We start from the raw sequence: 20,770 nt of genomic DNA, 5'->3' as shown, positions 1-20,770 counted from the left end.
CTTGGACAGTGGCAGTGAGGTCCTCAGAACGTAGGTTTGTTTAGAGTGACCTTCTCTTAGATGGATTGCCTTACAAGGCTGACGAGCTCCATCTGCCTGGGGGGCTGGGAATCGAACCCAGGTCGCAGCAGTGAGAGTCCTGCACCCTAATATCCATGTTTTAAAGATAATATTGGCTGCTTTCTGCTACAATAGCTTTTCTAATGCTTTTGTAGTCATAGCCCTGCCCTTCTGCAAGACCTAAGGATGAAATAATTCATAAGAAATTATGTAGGCAAGTTCCCATTGAAAAATAAAATAGCCATAAAGTTCCATTCCCTCCCTCTTAAAAAACCTGAAGTTTCATACAAGCTGAAAGAAGGGCAAAAATTAATCTCGTGGGTTTTAAATTGTTGCTCTCCCTCATTCACCCTAGAACAGGAAAACTATGAGCTAAACTCCTGAACAACTGCAGTACACTGCTGGTCCAGACAGCTCTCAGTGGAAAGAGATTTAGAATTATATGGTCTAACGGCAAAAATAATTTTGTTTTGTTTTGTTCCAGGAAAGGTCTGGGACTTGATCATTTTAAAGAAGCTTGCTCAATTTAACTGAAAAAAATAGTACATTGCACATGTTTAATAGCAGCTACATGCTCCAACCTCGTCTTTAATCTGGGAGTAATTGAAAGAGAAAAACAAACAAACAAACAAAAACCCACAAAAAACCCAAACAAACCACCAAAACAAATGAGCCTCACCACCGATAACTTAATACTTCCAATTATGAGAGCTCTCTCTACAGTTTGTACTTGTATTCTTACAGACAAAATACCAAATCCATATTTACCTAATTCATACTCCCCTAATTTCACCTAGATGCCCTGACAAAAACAAGAAGGAAATGAAGAGACTGTATACACCTGAAGTCTCATATTTATCTCCACTTCTGGGAAGAGGAAAGACAGAGAAATGTGCACACTATACCAATATTCCTCAGTTAAACCAACTTAAGGTTTTGAGTGACTTTCCATCCATTGTAATTTTTGCCCTATGCACAGTTTTTGTAACAAACAACCGTGTGTAAATTGAAGAAACAATAAATGGAATTAAGGCTGGGATCACAGCCTGTGATGTATACGGGTAACTGTACTAACAGCAAGGTGTGTGTGCTAACAGATAAACAAACTGCATAAATGAAACAGCCCACTACTTCTAGGAGGTCTTTGCATTCTTCTTTATTCCTTACTATCACGTAGAAGGACATCCCCAAGAAAACGAAAATAGTGCTATAATCACTTACTAAAAGATATAAAAAGCACAAAGTAAAGTGATCATGGTCACAAATAATGATTACCGTATAATATCCCTAGCAAGATATGGTCAATGCTGTGAACAAATGCTTCTTTTGGACTGAAGGAAGAGAGTTAATTTCAGAACTGAGTCCACATAACCCTCATTTGTGGGGGGAAAGCACCATGTAAAAGCTGAAGATCATTCAGCTGTGTGAGCAGAGATCAGAAAGCACGTTACATTTTTGGCAAGCTCCAAAGATGTGTTATGGCAGAAACAGATGAAATAATACTGAAGTGCAAAACAAGTGCACTTGTTTTGGATAAATCCCCTATATCCTTTAATTTCTTTGTCCTGACTGAAAGGTACTTAACTAGTATACCAAGAAGGAGCAGCTAAAGAAAACACATCTTTATGCACAAGGTGACAAGCTATCCTTCATTTTATAAGGAAAAGCCTTACACTTACATTACTATTTCACATTGAGGCCTATGACATGACTGACTTAAAGCACTCGTGAAACATAAAACATAATCTCCTTGAGTTTCTTTATAATATCTAATCAAAAATAAATAAGACAATGTATCTTTGCTAATTTTTCTTCTTCCACTGAAAAAAAATGCACAAAACCATTTATTTGCTGGAGATAGGGAGGGGTGTGTGCAAAATCAGTTCAACATAACATTTCCCTCAGAGAAAATTAACACTGAGTAACATCTGTAGAAGCCTGAATGACTCCAACCAGAGAGGCAGTGATTGCATGAACTAGTGACTAGGGCTTTCTTTGCAAGGAATGATCATCTAAGTATGCTGTAAATTGCTGAAAGAGGGACTTCAGCCTGAATCTATCACTTGCTAGAATAGCAACTTGCACTCCTGCAACACATTTTTCACCTCTTCTTTTTGAGTTGGCTCTAGCTGTAAGTCCACCGTATATAGATAAATCAGACTTGGGCTAAAAATATGTTGTCACATTTCGAACTACTTTCTTTGCATCAAAAAGCAAAAAGAAACTTTTAATTCTAAAAGAGACTTAACGACCAGCATATTCTGGGAAACAAAGTTTACAACCAGCACTTGAAAATCCATATTTTTATACCACATTTTGGTATTTTTCCTCTGTTTTACAATAAGCGATAGGTATTTTCCTTTCTTATATTTCAACTTCAAATTGTTTAAAGAATGCTCTATAGACCAATAGACTATGGCACTGCTACTAGAGAGTGAACTTCTATGTATGGGAGCAAAAGTGTCAGAACCCAGGTGCCAAAAGTGATCATCCTACCATAAGAAAGGTTAAAGAATACTATATCAACTATGTAAATATATCATTGCAGAACAGTCACATCCAAGAAATGTGTTCATCTTTTCTGACAATAAATTTCTAGCAAAAAAAGGATTTTCTTACTTGAGCACATTCTACTTCCGTCAGTATTTGCAAGACTTAAAATCAGTAGGACCAAACGTCTCAGGAGCACTTCGGGGACTTCGATACGTAGAAAGTGACCATCATACATCAAGTCAGAAAGCAGTTAATATGAAAAACAGGAGTGTAACTCCAACCAATATTTTCTTAGAGGGCTGGCAGCAAACTGCCAGATGCATGTGTGACCTCAAAACAACCCTTTGCCAGATGCCTCTTTAACCTCTTACAATTGCATCAACTTCTAAGAAGACCAGTACATTTTACCATTTTATTCCTTTGGTTATGAAAATTAAGAAGATGTTCTAAATTGAGAGATTTAAAGTGTTTGGTTCTATGCATTTTTGTCTCTTAAAACCCCAAGCTCTCTAATACAGCAGCACATACTTCTTTTTTTCTTGCCAGGATTAAAACTGCTGTACAAGTTAAACAAGAAGTCTTCATCTTCTTTCTTTTCTCCTCCCTTGAGTCCGTGTTCAAAACCAGGTAACTTTTTGAGAAAGTTGTGAGCTAAGGGCAAGATAATATTCAGCCAAAGCAAACAATAAATCACTTTTGATACTATATACCATTTTTAAGTAAATAACCTTTTCTTTCATAAAAAGTATGGTATACATCTTATGTTGGGATCAACACAAGCCAACACAACCACTCATATTATTCAGATTCAAAAATGGCCTGTATGCTAACATTTTGAGAAGGGTATTTCTGCAAATTTAAAAATAATCAAATTCATAGCATGGAAGCATCATGAATATATTCCAGGGGCTCAAGCCCTAGAAAGGAAAAAAAAAAAAGAGAGAAATTATGTGGAATGAAAACTAAGTAGGTCATGTATATTGAAGTGTTAAATATACTAACATCTGATTTGTGGATGAAAGGACTGTTTTTAAAATCTAGAGTACAAGTAAATGAAGAAATGCACAGTCATTTGTCAACAAAAACATACTTTGATGAGGCATTAAAAAGCAAGATTCTCTGTGCTGTACAGAATCCAAGGGAAATAAAAGTATTTCCTTTAAGAAATATACCTCTTTATACAGCAAAACAATGAATTTCAGTTGTTCTGTAACCCAGATCCTTTAATCTGCATAAGAGATGCTGAGTTCACTCAACCAAATCACTACTGGCTTTCAGAATACAATCAACACATGCTTTTCAACAGTATTAATATAGCATGAAGCTTGTGCTCCTAATTATTCATGTTTCTGCATTCTGTTTTTTCCCCCTGCTGTAAAATATGCAAATTTACTTCTTTGTGTTATTTAGGTCCCACATGGGCCTCAACAGATCTGTTTGGAAGGAATTACAAGCCAACATCTAGATACATGCTGCCAACATTTCAAGCTTCATTGTTTTTATTAGGTTGGAATGTCATTATAGATTTGATATTAGGCTTTAAAAAGCTTTTTATAAATCCGTTGAAAACCTACAGTCTAATCAAATGGTGTACTGATAATTACTACTGCACTTTTGTGTGTGAAAGGGGGAGAGCAAAGCCCTTCAGGCCCTGAATCCGAGGGAAATCCCCATCTAGTGGCACCACTGAAAACCGCAGGTTGTTTTTGTGCGAAATTAGTCCCCAAGAGGATTAGTTTGACTTCATCACTGAATGAAGGGAAGACATTACCTCCTTATGCAACTAAGGATCGGTAACAGGAGGGGACTGTTTCTTCTGAATTCCTCCTCCTCCCTTTTCAATCAACTCTGGCTGTAAAATTCAATGCCCAAATGAGCTACTAACAATTTTTAAGTATAAAACCCATAAAGCAGCACTTCGGGAAACAGGTCACTTTAACTACAGTAACTTCTCAGTGTGCATCAAAAGTGTTCACTTACAGTGGCACATGCTGATCCATATAAAGTATTCTTTACACAAAAATATTAAAAGATATCCCCAAATCTCAGATTATTATAAAGTTAGTATTAAATATTATAACCTCAAACAATATCATGAAATAGTAGCTTGGTTATTTGAAAACTGCAAGGTTGGAAATAACTACACAAGCTCTTACTGTTATATAAAAAAATACATATTATTCCATTGACGCAGAAAGTGAGAGGACATTGAGACACTGCTTTTTTTCCAACTGGCACAAAGCCTTGTGCATTTCTTTAATGTAATAGTATATTTTAAAACTGCAGCAGCCCAACCTTCCATACTAGCACCACTAAACACTCCTTAGATATTAAAGAAAAATCAATGTAGAGATTCACAGGGATCTACTACACATTACTACTGACTCCTAGAAAACAAACAGCAGCAGTAATGCTACGATTTTACAAATCTCTTAATGCATTTAATCTTCGAGGTGTGTATGCAGAGGGGAGAAACCAGAAAACCATTTGATTTGCTGTAATAAACTAGAATGGGGGTAGTCCTTTAATTTGGGAGTCTCAGTATATTAAATTTCCTTTTCATAACAGACTCACTCTGGAAAATTTATAAAATTGCACATTTCTCTCAGAAGCAAATATTTAAGAAGTTTTAAAAATATATGGAGAGATCTATAGTACTAAGATCAATATGGAAACAGTAAGAATCTTTTTGCCTTTTTACATGTTGGGTGACAGTAGGGGTGTCCCTTAATTCAAATATGCAATTTATCCAGTTCTTCCTTCCACAATACAAAGTACCCCAAAAACTGTGCATACAGAATAAATACACGGTAAAACAGAAACGGCAAGTTGGAGAGGAATGTATGTAAAATGTATGTAAAACATGTAAAATTGGTCTTTGGAAAAACAGTCCAGATTTCCAGAAGTAAAGGCTGGCTTGGGTTGATCATTTTACTTTTTTGTATCCTCAATATAAAAGACTTGCCATTTGTTAAGGACGTTCTTCTGCAATATAACTGCAGTTAACAAAGGGAAACATTGAGTTGGATGTAAAGCATACTTTTCACAGCCTCATAGATGACTGAGGATGCTCCTGCCTAGAGATGAGGATGATCCCATAAGAAGGAATTATAATACTGAATTAACTAAGTAATACAGATACTGAATACATCAGAGGAAGGTTCGAGTACCTCATTTAAAATAAAGCCAAAGTTCAAATGGCTTACATCTAAAAAAATGAAACAGAAAGCTGTCCTAAGCCTAAGGAAGAAAGAGAAGTTAAATATGTCTCAAAATCAGATTTGTCAGCATCTGCAACTGAGCTTTTCTCCAAATAATTTACTCCATTCCAATATACAACATAAAAAGATCCCTGAGAGAAAACGAAACAAAACAAAACCAAAACCCAAGAAGTCTTAAATCCATGACAGTGAACTCAGACCAAGAGCTCCTCATAGAACTGTGCTGTCTTCAGACTCGTGAGAGACAATCCAACCATCCTGGCTGCTGGGCCCTGAGTGCACTGGGGGGCTCAGCAGCCCCTTCCCCAGCCCAGGCCTTTGGCTGTCTGTGCCCACAGCCAGCACAGAACACAGCACACCCTGAGCACCTCCATCAGGGCAAACAGCTGCAGGAGAAATCTCAATTTTTGGTCCTTGGCAAAGGCACCCTGCAGGGATGCCTGTGGACTTTGATGACTGCAACCCTCTGACCAGACTTCCTGGCCTGGCCTCAGATCTGCCTAATCCCTGTGGACTTGTCTGGCAATCACTGGACTCTGGGCTGACCCTGGTCACTGTCACCGGCCGTGCTCTGTTGTCCTTGCTCAGGTACTGTGGGACTGCAGTGCTCGTCAGTGCTCGACAGCTTCTGCCCTCTTGGCACCCTCACTTCGCTGCAGACTCACCTGCCTGGTGGAGCCATCAGCACTTACTGCTCCCTCATACTGGCTTACTTCGAATTTTTCTGGAAAAGTAAACAAGACCCTGCACATCAGGATCTTAAATTAAACCTAAAAGCAAAATTAACTTCTATCAGTGCTTTTTAAAGAGGACATACAGAACAGTTCTAAGTAATTTTAGTTATTTATCTAACTTTTTTATGATGAGGGTGATGAGACACTGGAACAGGCTGCCCGGAAATGTTGTGTTCAAAGTCAGGCTGCACAAGGCTTTGAACAACATGGAGGCAGGTTGGACTACATGATCTTTAAAGATCCCTTCCAACCCAAATCATTCTATGATTCTATGATCTTTCAGTTGCTTCAAGCAAAAACCACTCATACCCACCCCAGAGGAACCATCAGCATCATGGGGATGTTTGCAGAGTTTCTGACCATCTTGCCAAACACACATGGGAAGCAGCACTGCTGTCTCAGTTTTTCAGTTCCTGAATTTAGACTGCAATTTTGACTACCAGTCACATAGATCTTTGGGATCAATGGGAGATTTTTAGCTGTGTGCCAAACCCAAAAGCTAGCATTAAACTCATATTTTTCTCTGTGGCTAGCAACAGTAGGAATGAATGGTAGGTTGGAATTTATTTTACATTACAAAAGCCAAAAAACATGAGAAATTCCTTGAGAAATACTACTCTCCAAGATGCCCAAGCTAACTGAAAACTTACTTGTTTTCTTAATTCTGGCATTCAGAATGTTAACATAAAGACAATTTGTGAAGATCAGGAAAAGCTTTGAAACATTTTTTCATATTTCTCCACTTGATCAAAAACAACTGCATGTGTTTTGCCTATTTCATTAGCCTCTTCTCCCTTTCAGCATAATAGTTCTGCTTGTTACAGAACAAGCACCACTTTTACAGCTTCATGAAGAGATCAGATGGCCAATAACCGGAAAATAAGTGAATTGGTAGTTAGACATAAAAATGCTTTAATCCCTGGTAAAAAATTATATTTTATATTTATTTTGTAGAGAGAGAATTATGAATTATTTTTTCTTGACTTCCCCACATGCAATATTTGCCCCAAAAACTAATATAGAGAATTTCTTTCAGCTACTACACTGTAAAGTTGGTTTTGTTGCTTCCGCTGTTTTTATGACTCATCTTTCTAGTCAGATATTGAATTTCCAATTGCATCGATACTTTACAAGGAAAGGTAGATTTAAAATATAGTAATATATAACAAGACTTGGAGAAGTTATGAAAAAAAAAGAAAAAACCCCAGATCTTCAGGATGTGACAGGGCGATGGCTCTGGCGGATCTTTCTCAGTAAAGCATTGAACTTGCTTCCTTTTTTTTCAAATATCAAATGATGCAGAAAGATTAAAATAATTAAATATTGTTAGGTAAATCACACTTAATCATCTACATCTAATTTTGATGATCAGTAGTCTCACTACATTCATTACTGAATAGACTTCATTCATAATTTAATGAAAAAGGTATTTTATTCTTTCTTGATTACTTCCATTCCAACTTGCAGTAAGAGTCCTGGATGCCCTTATCAGTAGTGCATGATGTGAAGAATCTTGCAAGGGATTTGTGATAGACAAGCTCTCCTGACTACAACCATGGGAATCGGGAGCAGGTGTCCCCTCAGGATGTATTTTTCCTCTTCTTTCTCCAGGAAAAAAGGCAAAGCACTTCCTCCCACATCCACAGAATACCAGTGAACTAGGCTTTTTGTTCTTATATGTTCTGAAAGTTCATATAAGTTCTTATATTTAATGAAAGACTGGATTCAGGGACTGACTTAAAATGTAAGACATTAAATTCTCAGTCCCTTCAAGACTGCTCACTGCCTACAGTAGTGTTCACAGTACTGGTCCTATAAATATCCTGCTGTCTTAAAGATATTTAGTGTTGGTATTCTAGAATATTTGACACTAAAGTTTAAAAAAGCTTTAGAACATTCCCTCTGAGTAATAAAGTAGCAACTAACAGAATAACTAAGTGATGTGGTTTGGGGTTTTTTTTCTACTGACACTATTCCTAGACAAAAACACCCATTCTACATAAGTATCTACTTAAGTGCTGACCCACAATTCTGCAGCTAAATCCGTCTTGCAAGACAGTGATATGTTCCACTGATAAGGTTGATGGCAGCTCTTTTGGCCAGTAAAAGTTAGTTAAGATGAAACTTACAGTCCATTTGATTGCAGATTGCTAAATTAACTTCTGTCTGAGCAAAAAAATAACAACAAATAGAAAAAAACAAGAGAAGACTCTAGCAAAGCTGATCATTCTTATGTTTATATTTAACAGATTAATTTAATGTGAATTTTGTGAACAAAGTTCAAATAGTCACTGACAGCATTTCAGGAAAAAGGAATGAAGCTAAATTGAATGCAGAATCAGAACCAGCAATTGTGGGACTTAGAAACATTAGAGTGCAGAACTCTGCCTATCACAGAAACTGAAATGCTAAATAGTCTCTGGACTTTTGGGGGATGACAATGTGACTCCTTTGACCTTTACACGATGCAAGTGTTGGAGTGACTTGATGTAGCCAGTGTAGGTGAACAAAATCTAGTAGAAGCCATTAAGCATGACAACACAGTCACAGATATGAAAACAGATTTGTTTTAACAGAGAACTATCACAAAAAAAAATCTAAGTTCTCCTCAGAAAGAGTTCCAATAGTCTCTCGTATTGTTAGACTTCGATAATCTAGAGGGTTTTGTGACTTGAAAATGCTCAAGAAGTAACACTTTAATGGAGAAACACTGTAAGATTCCTGATAAGAACAAGTCAGTAAATCAGAGCAGCAGAAGTTGAATATTGATGATGACAGATTCCCAAGAAGGAAAACAAATTTTCAAAAGAGGAAAAAGAAAAGGATCAGTATGACAGCAATAAATTTTTTATCTTCTACACACTTGATCCATCCTGCAAAACTATGGAAGAGCTTGATCAAAGTTGCAAATTTAGCCAATTCTCAGGTGACTACACTCCAAATTAGTTTTTGAATAACAAGGAGACTTTGAAAACTCTAAACTGCTTAATTTTTATCAAATGAGTCAGATTCTGAGACAGAACATCTACATTTGCCATGACCAGAAATTCCCAGATGATTCTTGGCTTCTAACATAGAAAGTCTGAGGGTAAAATGAAATGGAAGGAAACTGAAAAAAGCCAGTCCTTTAACAACTGCAGTAAGATACTCTCTTCCCCCAACTCTAATCATAAAACTGGAAGCCTAAACTTTACCCTTTCTTGTTTTGTAAGGACATAAATTCTCCTTGCTCAGAGTATGAGAAGAAAACAAGAAACATTATTTTCAATGCTCTTGAATGTAGTTCAGATCTATGTAAATAAAACTGCAGCTATTTAGTCCAAATGAGGAGACCACGAAAATTAACTTCTTCAGGAAAAATAAGAATACTGAACAATTTTTATCATAGGTTCTCTTAACATTGCATTTGGTCTAAGCATCTCAGAGAAACTTCAACATTTTAAAGATGAAATAATTATTTTAGACAGAAGCACCACTTACCCACAATAACAAATCCATCTGCTTCTCTCTCTGGCACTGTAACCTTCTTTGAATCCTGACTTTTTCGGAAGAAGCTGAACATAGTCTCTTGGGGGGTTTTTTGTCTTCTAAGATGCTACCTAAATGAAGATAAAATATGTTAAATAAATATAACAGAATTAATCATAAAATGTTCATACCATTCCAAAGGCCACATACCTGATATTATAGCTTAATCTTTATTATCGGATTTGAAATATCAGGCATTTGTATGTCAGACAGATCGCCTTGTTGATGCTGCAATTTACTTCAATAGGCAAGAAGAGAGGGAAGTACAAAAGGCTTTTCTACAAAGTTAGGAGTGGAGTGGAATCATTAAAAAACCCCACAACTTCAACCTTACTAAAGGAAAATGGAAGCATTCATCCAGCATGTTTCCATATTTTTCCATATTTTTCTTCCATTTCTAATTGTTGTTATACAAACTTTCTCATCAGAGATAGTTCTAAAGCATTCAAAATTTTAAGCCCAAAACATGATATTATAGAAAATGCAAGTTTATAATGCAGGAATAATTGAATGACACAAATTGCACTAGATATTTTCAGTTGTAAATGTCTGTGCATCAATTAAAAAGAGCAACCACCCACCCCTACAATATTAGCATAGTAACTGTTTTCATCTTCCCCAATTGCAATCTTAAAGACAGCCTAACAGTTGTGTATATTTGATTAACAGTTACCACTGATTCTCTAAAAAGAAACTACAACAAAATAATTTTTTGCTAATTTTTTGCAACAATAATTCACTAAAAGAATACTCCAAAGCAACTAAGAACTCCATTGCTAGAACAAAACAAGGAACACATTGGGATAAAAACGTGGACTGCAAAAGAAAATTCTCAGTATATCCTCTCTCTCAAGACTGGAAGACTACACAGAAGTAATTCTGAGTAGCTTAAAAGGTACAAATTAATATTAAAAACCAATGAAGGGACCTGTGGAGGTGCTCTCATCTCCAGCCCCCGAGGGCTGAACTGGAATGCCTGGACAATGCCAACTATGGAGCGGTCTGTGGTCTGGCTGAAACACATTATGTGCTGGACACAAAGAGGAAGGTTTAAATAAAGGCATGTGAAGATCTTCTCTACTAATATACCCATATAAAATTCGGAAAAGTGGAACAATGTCGTTTCAGCTTTGAAGTAGAATTTCAGGAGCAGAATCCTGATTTATTTTGCAGACATCAACATGCTAAGGAGAAGGTACTGACAAACCCATAGCAACATCTAATATACACCTCCAACAGTGGGAAGGAGTCCAAGGTAAAGAATTAAAGAGGTATACAGTGTACAGTTCCAGTAACATAATTTCACACTAAATGTAACAAAGAAGAATCTTTAGAAGGTAGAAAAGAGAGAAGAGTGCTACTATGAAGTCTGTGGATTAAAAAAAAAAAAATAATAAAAGAAAGAGCGATAAAAATTCTGGATTAATTATTTGCTTGAATTCTTCACTCCCCATCTAAATATTCATGGTACCATAAATAAGACTTTTTTTGCCCTAGCCAGCGACCTGCAGCAATTAACTGCACAATCCGCACTGACTATTCATATAAACTACCTCAAACTCTGCTGTTACAATCAATGGCAAATAGTTCTATACTCCATAAAGTCCTATGTGAAGTGTAAGCACTGGCTTTCAGGAGCAGTGTATAAATAGATCATGGTAAAAGCAGGAACGATTCAAACTGTGGTCTGATACCTGAGACTTGCAGGCTGAATACCCCGCAGCCTGGCCAGCTACTGCTTGCTTATGCTGACACAGTGCAGTTTCTAGCATCCAAATGAACTACACTGATGTACACAAGAACAGAACAAACCATTCTGTGATCCAATCCCAGGTATATAGTAACTAAAAAAAAAATTTCACTTATCTGCACTTCATTCCCTTTTGCTTGTTTTCCTACCTCAGCAAGTGAAATACTGATATTTCCAGTTCCATGGAGATTACAGAGTAGAAACTCCTAATTATCTCATTTATTCCTTACCTTCCCCCACACCCAGGCTCAACACATGGCGCCAGCAGCATATTCCTTTTTCAGCCCTCAGGGAATAAGTCTTCTCCTGCTACCAATTAGGGTTGTCAGTCCCATAGCTCAAGTGGTAAAAACCTGTACTGTAATGCTCAAGAGTCAGGTTTCTGCTCCAATGATGTATGAAGGAGAGGCAGTTGCGGAACAGTTTAAAATGCAATTTTACCTTCATTCTAAGTGTTCAACAAGAAGCAAAATCAACTAGATGTGTAAAATCTTACAGATAGCTTTGGTAATGGCTCGGATTCCAATGAGCCACTTCAGGTGCCAGAGCTGTAGTTGCTCCAATCACCTTTTTTTTCTCTTTTGAGATCTGGATTATTGTACAGTGTTCAGCTCTGTCACATAACGTTCCCCCTTCCCTTCTTTCTTGCACAAAGAAAAGCATCTTAATCAGTATATACATGGCACAAAAGACTTGTATAGGGAACCGTGCACTTGTAGTCTTTTAAATCCTGCATACTTAACATACATAAACTTCACTGCTTAAAAGACAATACCCATTTAAATTCTGAGTAAATTAGCAATCAGGACAATTTGATCTAACCAAATTAATGTTACAAACACTCTCACATACTAGATTTTATCCTTTCATTTACAGGAGACAGCCTGAGTATCCCAACTTTTCCTGAACCCCACAAAATTCACCTTATACATGAGTGTTGATCTTTACTTTGTAATTTTCAGTTTCTGAAGTAGCTTTAGCTTAATTCCACTACCATCAATATTTCTCTAACAGAAAACAAAACAAAACAAAAACCTAAAACCATACCAAAACCCACACATACTTTTGCTTGAAGCAGAAAACCAAACAAAGCTAACAAAAGTACTCCCTAAGCTCAGGCCTCAAGTGTTAAAACCACTGGCCCAGCACTAAGAAAACGGTACATGTTGTATTTTGTGATTGTGAATTTGGGGAGGAGGTACAGAATCCACATATTAAAAAGACTAATGTGAAGCTGTTTCTTTCTCGAGGTGTTCACCTCTTAGAAACAAAAGTTGTGCTTGTAGATCTCAGGTCTGTGTAAGGTATGTGAAGGAACTACCACTTCCAGCATTTCAGCAGCTTTGCTGAACACAATATTAAGTGTTATAATAAAACTAAATAATAAAGAATTACTAATAAAATAGAAGGAGGGCCCAGAAACAAAAATTAGAGCTGCATATGGTACACTGCAGGTAAAGGAAAAGCTGTGGACAGGCAATGCTGGGGCATTTGTGATATTTGCTCTTTTAAGAATTTTATCAACTGTGGTACTTCAGAAGTAAACATAAATCTCTCCAGCAACGGGAAATGCAACCACTAAATTTCTTGAATTACATGTTAAAACAGAACAAAGCCCCTGTCCAACGAAGAAACACAGAGCTGAATGGAAACACTCGTGCTCTTTAAGATAAGAACACAGTTTAAGCACTTGCAGAGTCAGGCTGGAGTTTTACTACTTGTAGATAAGATGAGGTTTCAGGTCATGAAAGCTCAAAACAACCAGTTTCCATACAAGTTTCATTTCAGAGTAAAAATTAAATTTGAAGTCTGGGGACTTGGATGCATGGTCACACAGACTTGATGAAAAAAAAGCACTTAGTTGTGGGGTGTTTTTAAAAGCTGTCAGCACAAAATCACAGAAAATACACCCACCATTCAGAGATACATTCCTGCAGTCATTTCTCCTATATAGCATAGCACTTTTCCCTTCCAGATGGGATTAATTTTATTTCTATAGGAGACCTGAAATTGAATTCACTGCCTAAAGATAAAAATCTCCCTTGGTAGGAATATATTATTCTCTTCTACTCATGTTTCCCCTTCCCTCCCCCCCCAAAAAAAAGTGAACACAATCACTGATAGTTAAGAATAATGCTTTCGGCACTGCTTCAGTCATTAGCAAGTAATAAGCTGTGAACTATAGCAATTCTGTGAGGCTGCAAAAAATATTTTGTCTTTCTGTGAGTCTCTGAGAACATATGTGGCACTGGACAAAGATGAGCTACAGAGCTGCACAAAGGGGTTAATTTATTCCTCCTGCATTTTGTCAGCCTCCTTTGACAAGAACTATGTGTGACCTTTGAGCCAAACCAATACATTAAATCCAATAAAATTTTTCAATGCAATGAAGATCCTAGTATATTTAGCATTACTTTTCAGCCTTTCCTGAATGTTCACAATACTGGAGGAGAATCGTAATTTAATATTAAAAATACCAAAGATGCAGACTAAGATAAAGAGAGGATGCCCAGGACTACAGCAAAGCAGAACTGCAGTGGCACTGTCAGTAATTACATAAATGATGAAATGAGGACAGAACGAGATACAAAACTGACCCTAAAGAAAGAACCAGAATAATTTCACATCTAGCAGCTTAAGCTATATAATCTATGGAAGAAGGAAACAGAGCATCAGAGCAATTCTCACTTCCATATTACCATCTGCTGTGATTCACCAATAAAGCAGCAATCAGAAAAAGAGCAAGATGTTTACAGCCCTGTACAGTCCTGCTTATCATGAAAACAACCAACTTAAGAGTCAAGAACATGCATGTTGAAAAGATTTCTCTGTGACACCAAAAGAACAGTTTAAAAGCTTTTGGCCTAATGTAAATTACTATGTGAAGAATAAGAAAAAAAAGACATATAATTTCTTTTCTCTGGCATTAACATTAGTCATAGTCCTTTAATTTGTATTTCTTGAAAACAGAAGAATGGAAACACAAATACAAAAAAAATAGATATACATATAACGAAACATTAACAATTTTTTTTGTACTACATAAAATGTTAATATTTGTTTTTAAAGTTTTTATAAAATATAAGCAAAGTAGAAATACTAAGAACGATGCAACCCAAATTACCATAGTATAAAAACACTTGAAGAGGCTGAATCATAAAAAATCAGCCACAATCAAGTCAGACAATAAAAGCATAGGTGACAAAGGCAAAGCCAGGACTATTTGGTATTAAATACATCAGTATTAAGACTGATGCAAACATTCAAACCCCTGATAGAAAATGCTAAAAGAGAAAGCTAGGTGTTTATTAAACACAATACTCAGTAGGTTGAAACATACTTCTTTCCCTGCAAACAGTTCTCTTTTGACTGCAAACCTTCAGCACCTGCTAAATATGATACAGACACAAATTAGTAAGATCTTGTACCGCATTTTTCTAGCAGCTGACCCTTCAAATCTTTCAGCCCTAGAAGAGCCACTGTGCACCAGCCTGCTGCATCTTGCTCCAATAGCTACATTTATGAGACCTCTCAAGACTCTGAAGATATGCTAAGGAGATGAGGATATTCTCTTGCAAATAAAATACCGAAAAGGTGAATGGCATAGTGATGCCGAGAAGATGACAACCAGCTAAATGTCCTCAAAGATATAACTCTGAGCACTCCCCAGTCACATGCTGGTTCTGCACAGCTTCTGGTAGTAACTTGTTTCCTTGGCAAGCTGACCCAAGCTACTGCCATATAACAACACTAACCCAGCCAACTAACAAAACCCACTTTGCATCGGTTAGCAATATGAACTGACCTGTGGGCGGTTAGAAGAGACAGTTGGCACATGAGTGGTGTTGTGACTGCCCTTTTAAGCCAGAGCAGAGTTAGATTTTCCCAAGTATTTCCTGAAACACTAGTCCTGGAAATGGAAAGAAAATCACAGAACCACAGAATGGCTGCAGTTGGAAGGGACCTCCAGAGGCCACCTTGTCCAACCCTCTGCTAAAGCCCTTCTTAGGGCTGATTGTCCAGGATCATGTCCAGATGGCTTTTGACTATCTGCAAGGATGGAAAGCCCACAATCTCTTGGGGCAACCTGTACCAGTGCTTAGTCACTCTGACAGTGACAAGTGTTCCCTGATGTTCAGGGGGAACCTCTTGTGTTTCAATTTGTGCCCATTGCCTCAGGTCCTGTTACTGGGCATGACTGAAAAGCGACTGTCTCCATCCTCTTTGCACCCTCCTTTCAGGTATTTACATTCATTAATAAGAGCCCCCTGAGCATTCTCTTCTCTAGGCTAAGCAGTCCTAGCTCTCTCAGCCTTTCCTCATATGTAAGGTGCTCCAGTCCCTTAATCACTGCTGTGACCCTTCTTTGGCCTCACTCCAGTAAGTCCACGTGCCCTCTTGTACCCAGCACTCCAGGCATGGCCCCACCAGTGCTGAGTAGAGGGAAAGTAGCAGCTCCCTCTACCTGCTGACAACACTATGTCAAATGCAGACCAGGATATCATAGTCACCTTTGCCCCAAGACCAATTGGAAGGAACCTCTCCACACAAGGGACAGACAGGGAGAACATATGGAAAAAGGCAAGATGTGTGGCAAGTGCCACATCCAGATGCCAGCTCTGTCTTACATCAGTTGCTCTAACCCTGGGGATTGAGCATAAGCTCTTTAATGGTGAAACAAAATGAAATTAACAGAACAGAATAGCTCAGTTGGAAGGGACCTGCAATGATCATCTGGTCCAACTGCCTGACCAGATCAGGGAGGATCAAAAGCTAATGCATGTTATTAAGGGTATTGTCCAAATGCCTCTTAAGCAGTGACAGGCTCAGGGCATTGACCACCTCTCCAGGACGCATGTTCCAGTGTTCCCTCTTTAGTAAAGAAATGCGTCCTAATGTCCTGTCTAAAGCTCTCCTGGTGCAGCTTTGAATCATTCCCATATATCCATAGCTCTGAGCAACCTGGTCTAGTGGAAGGTGTCCCTGCCCACAGCAGGGCGATTGGAACTACATGATCTTGAAGGTCCCTTCCAATCCAAACCATTCTGCGATCCAGAGACAGCTACTGACAGCTACTGAGATAACTACTGGACATCAGGGAGATGAGATCAGCGTCCCCCTCTCCACATCCCCTCCGGAGGAAGCTGCAGATAGCAACGAGAGCAATCAGCCTTCTTTTCTCCAAACCAGAGAAACTCTAACTCTTTAGCTGTTCTTACAGGACATTCCTTTCCCCAGCTTTGACTCCCTCCTCTGGATGCAGATGCAGTGCCCAGAACTACACAACACTCCAACTGAGGCCACACCAACGATGAATATAGCGGGATAATCACCTCTGCTTGCGCCTGATGCACCCGAGGATGCCTTTCGTCCTCTTGGCTACGAGTCCACGGTGCTGACTTACACCAGAGGGGAGCCAGCATCTAAAGCGAGAGGGAAAACGGCGGGGAGGGGAAATATGGGCTGTTTTACAAGGATTAAGTGCCAGGATACGGGTAGAAGCGGACGGCCGTGTTCCCCGGCTCCCCAGGGCTCGGTCCCCGCCGCCCTCCCCGCGGCAGCACCGACACCATCGACACCCGCCCGGCCACCCCCGCCCGCCGCCGCCGCTCACCAACCTCCGCCTCCGCTTCCGGGTCGCCTCGGGGAAGGGAAGTCCCGCCCCGCCCGTCCCGTTCCCGGTGCCTCGGTCCCTCCCTCCGCGGAAGGCGGGAAGCGGCGCCGGCGATGGGCGACATCCACGAGGTGCCGCGGCCGCGCATCGCCACCGGGCAGCTGGCGCAGCACATCGGGCAGCCCGTCTGCTTCGTGGGCCGCGTCGAGAAGGTTCGCGACGCGCCCGGCGGGGTGTCGGGGCGGGGATGTGGCTGCCCCGTCGCCCTGGGCAGGGCTGGGGCTCTGTCCGGAGAGTCCGGCGCCTTCCTTGGGGTAGCCCGGCGGCTTCAGCCGGGCCGGGAGCAGGGCGGGGGGCCGACGGATCCTCGGGGGAAGGTCCCGCTGCGCTCTTCGGGATGAGGCGGCCAAACCTGTGGCGCTTCCAGCTGCCTTGAGAGCGCACGGGCCTAATGTCTTATGTAGATTTTAATGTTCTTTTGTAGATTCATCCTACTGGAAAGCTTTTCGTGCTTTCGGATGGCGTAGGGAAACATACGACCGTGGAGCTGAGCGAACCTGTAAGTTAGGGAATGCTTTCGAAGTACTTAATGTCGCCTCTTGTGGATACTGGAGGGTTTGTCTCTTCTGAAACCTCTGCATGCCTTCCATGTGTTGACTTTTTAGTCGGGAAAAAAAATACTCTGTTTCCATTTTCCACCTGTATGTCATTGCCTCTGCTTCTTGCATCTTTCAGCTAGCTTGCAGTCTTACCCATGAACTGCCTTGGTCTTCATTAATTTTCAACTAGTGTTAAGAGACAGAACTCATTCCTTGTCAGACACATCCCTGCCTGGCTATTTTCTCTTACTCTATTAGTTGTTTACAGTGTAATATATATTCCACTACATGTGTTTGCTTTATTGTAATTTCACTTTTTCCTCCCATTTTCATGTTGTTTTTATAATCAAAAAGACCCAAGAATATAGTATTCCTAAGACTTTTTTGAGTTGACATTGCTACATCCTCTTAGAAAATTTGTCGTAGCATTCCAGTAAACTTCAGAGTTAGCTTGAAGCATTCTTTCTTAGCAAAAAAAACCCCCAAAAAACCTCACCAAGCAATTAATGCAATGGGTATAAGATATAATGAGAACTACTGAACAAAAACACTGCTTCCTTTGTTTTCACGTATCACTGAAGGAATAACACCCTGGCACTCTCTTCTGTCTCTAAGTATTTTTTTTTCTCTAGCAAATGTTGTAATTAAAGGATTATTTTCATTGTGATGGCAAATGCTCTAGCTTGTCTGAGAGCATGTGTATCTTTACATCTTTTTCTCTGAATGAGTTGTTAAATGCTGAGAAATCTTGCCATTTTCCTGTGAAATAGTTGCATATGGTCCTCTTAGACTTTCAAGACAGGATTCTCTCCTTGTTGATGAAAAATGCATTTTGATCTGGCACATTTTTGTCTTATAAATGTGAAGCTTGCTGACTTTAACTTCCAGCTGCAAGAAAATAGCCTTTTTTTCCCCTGTTCAACCAAAGGCTTGCTAGTGTCTTTTGTGTTCTGAACACTTACTGACAGATTACTTTAGAAATAATTTCCAAATATATCTCCTGAATCTGGAACACTGGAACTGCTCTCTGGCATGTGTGATACCTCCTTAGTTCTTACAGAGTTCTATAATTGACTAAGGATTTAATGCAGTGCATTCAAATCTGGATTCTTCTTCTCTCTGTGTCCTAGATTACTCTCTGTTCAGCGTTTAATTGATACAGTTTTATATACTTATAAACTGTTATCTTCCTTCTGATGCCTCTTCGTATGTTTTTTTTTTTGTTGGTACTGAATTGGCTATTACAAAACCTGTAAATCTGTAAGTGGGTCAAGGCTTTTGTGTTTTTTTGGGGGGAGGGCAACAGGGCCATCCAATAGTACTCTATTGTTTGACATTAAACAGAATCTGTCACGAACAAACCATCAGCTGTGGAGAGTTCCTAGCTTAAGTGCTGTGCTCTTAAGTAGAGATAGCAGCTAATTTAGTATTGCTAATTTCATCTTTGGTATGTTTTCTAGCTAGATGAGGAGATCTCAGGAATTATTGAAGTAGTGGGAAGAGTAACAAATCAGGCAACCATCATGTGCGTGTCATACGTCCAGTTCAGAGAAGATAAAAGTCCATTTGGTGAGTAAGAATATACATTATAACAAATTCATTTTGAGATCTGAACTCTTCTTCAGTAAATACGAAGGGAGAGCCTGATTACCTTTTCTTACAGACGAGGTCTCTCTTCAAGCTGCCAGATATGGAGCCGGGTGTAGAAAAGGAGTGTCATGAGAAAAGTTCTGTACCAAATGTAGTGGTTTGTGGTTAAACTGTAGGGAGTTACTCAAAGCCAAAGCCAGTCTTGATCATTGCCATGCTCTGATTTTTCTCCCACTCCTGTTGGAGTGCAGTTCTCACCTTGGCCTAAACTTAGTGTGATTGTGCAGCCACCAGGCCTAAAAATAACCCTCCAGAAAACAAGGAATAAGTGTTGCTGTCTTGGGGAAAATGGGAATTTGAGGGAGACTGGGATCACTCAGCTATACTGCTTTAAAATAAGCAGTGCTTTAATGTTGTCATTGACTTCTGGGGAATTTAGCTTATGCATCATAACCATTTTCTTTGCCCTCTTTCAGATCTGGAACTCTACAATGAAGCACTAAAAATTATTCATGAATTCCCTGAATACTTCCCATTTGGTACTGGGAGGAACACTTGATTTTTCTTAGCATATATTTATTGCTTCAGGGGTGACAACAGTACCTGACAGCATGGTAACAGTTGCATTTATTTTCAACAAATATACCGAAAAGATGCTGTTACATGTGCTAAGTATTGCCAATGAAGAGCATTTTCTTTGCAAATGTATTTATTCAGCAAGGAGAATACTTCTGTGGATGTCTTGCTCACTGTATATATCTAACCCTTTTGCATCCATGAGGAGTGTTCTCTTACAGGATTAGATGTGGCAGAAACAGAAGTTTTGTAAGAATCCTTTTGTTATTAGGAGAGGTTCTAGGATATTTTACTGAAGTAATTTGGTGGGGTTTCACTATAAAGATTTTTAATTTCAGTTGCTTTGATACAAATTTATTGAACAGGGGGCAGTATTTTGGATTTTGAAAATGGTCTCAACCAATAAAAAAGATCTCACACTTAACTATTTGTGTCAGTATTGCTTCTTAGAGTGCTGTTTTCAGTGATATATGGTGACTCCTGTTCTACTTTACCTGAAACTGTTAAATATAACAAAGTGGAGTACAAGGTACTTGTCTTTTGCACTGATGTTAACCACTTGGAATATGTCTAGTTAGTCTTGGGGATTTCAAGCACAGTTGACT

The 20,770-nt window shown here is 39.0% G+C and overlaps 2 protein-coding genes across 6 annotated transcripts in view; one reads left to right on the top strand and one right to left on the bottom strand.

Moving 5' to 3' along the window:
* Positions 1–17,450, bottom strand: part of UMAD1 (UBAP1-MVB12-associated (UMA) domain containing 1) — a 79,374-nt gene extending 61,924 nt beyond the window's left edge. Inside the window, exons 1-4 of one of the 5 annotated variants that reach the window (XM_017817766.1) lie at positions 17,405–17,450; positions 17,120–17,209; positions 15,592–15,696; positions 9,989–10,107 (exon numbers count right to left, since the gene is read on the bottom strand). In XM_017817766.1, the coding sequence (XP_017673255.1) occupies positions 9,989–10,070 (82 nt within the window). In that variant the 5' untranslated portion in view covers positions 10,071–10,107; positions 15,592–15,696; positions 17,120–17,209; positions 17,405–17,450. Of the gene's footprint in view, positions 1–9,988; positions 10,108–15,591; positions 15,697–17,119; positions 17,367–17,404 lie in introns of those variants that run through there. The other 4 variants (XM_017817765.1, XM_017817762.1, XM_017817767.1 and 1 more) reach the window with 4 other exon arrangements.
* On the top strand, positions 17,432–20,589 carry RPA3 (replication protein A3). Its single transcript, XM_017817768.1, has 4 exons — positions 17,432–17,612; positions 17,885–17,959; positions 19,460–19,568; positions 20,066–20,589. Exons 1-4 carry the CDS (start codon positions 17,514–17,516, stop codon positions 20,146–20,148), a joined length of 366 nt encoding a protein of 121 aa, XP_017673257.1. The 5' UTR covers positions 17,432–17,513; the 3' UTR covers positions 20,149–20,589.
* Positions 20,590–20,770: the final 181 nt, after the last annotated feature.

Source organism: Lepidothrix coronata, unplaced genomic scaffold, assembly GCF_001604755.1.
Source record: "Lepidothrix coronata isolate B3197 unplaced genomic scaffold, Lepidothrix_coronata-1.0 Scaffold62, whole genome shotgun sequence".
NCBI classification, from domain to species: domain Eukaryota; kingdom Metazoa; phylum Chordata; class Aves; order Passeriformes; family Pipridae; genus Lepidothrix; species Lepidothrix coronata.
Note: the sequence above shows the minus strand (reverse complement) of the source record. Positions and strands in the feature narration are given on the sequence as shown.

Coding starts and splice junctions, on each gene's coding strand:
- RPA3 (XM_017817768.1), top strand. CDS start 17,514: ATGGGCGACATCCACGAGGTGCCGCGGCCGCGCATCGCCACCGGGCAG. Junction 17,613..17,884: donor TCGTGGGCCGCGTCGAGAAG/GTTCGCGACGCG, acceptor GTTCTTTTGTAG/ATTCATCCTACTGGAAAGCT. Junction 17,960..19,459: donor CCGTGGAGCTGAGCGAACCT/GTAAGTTAGGGA, acceptor TATGTTTTCTAG/CTAGATGAGGAGATCTCAGG.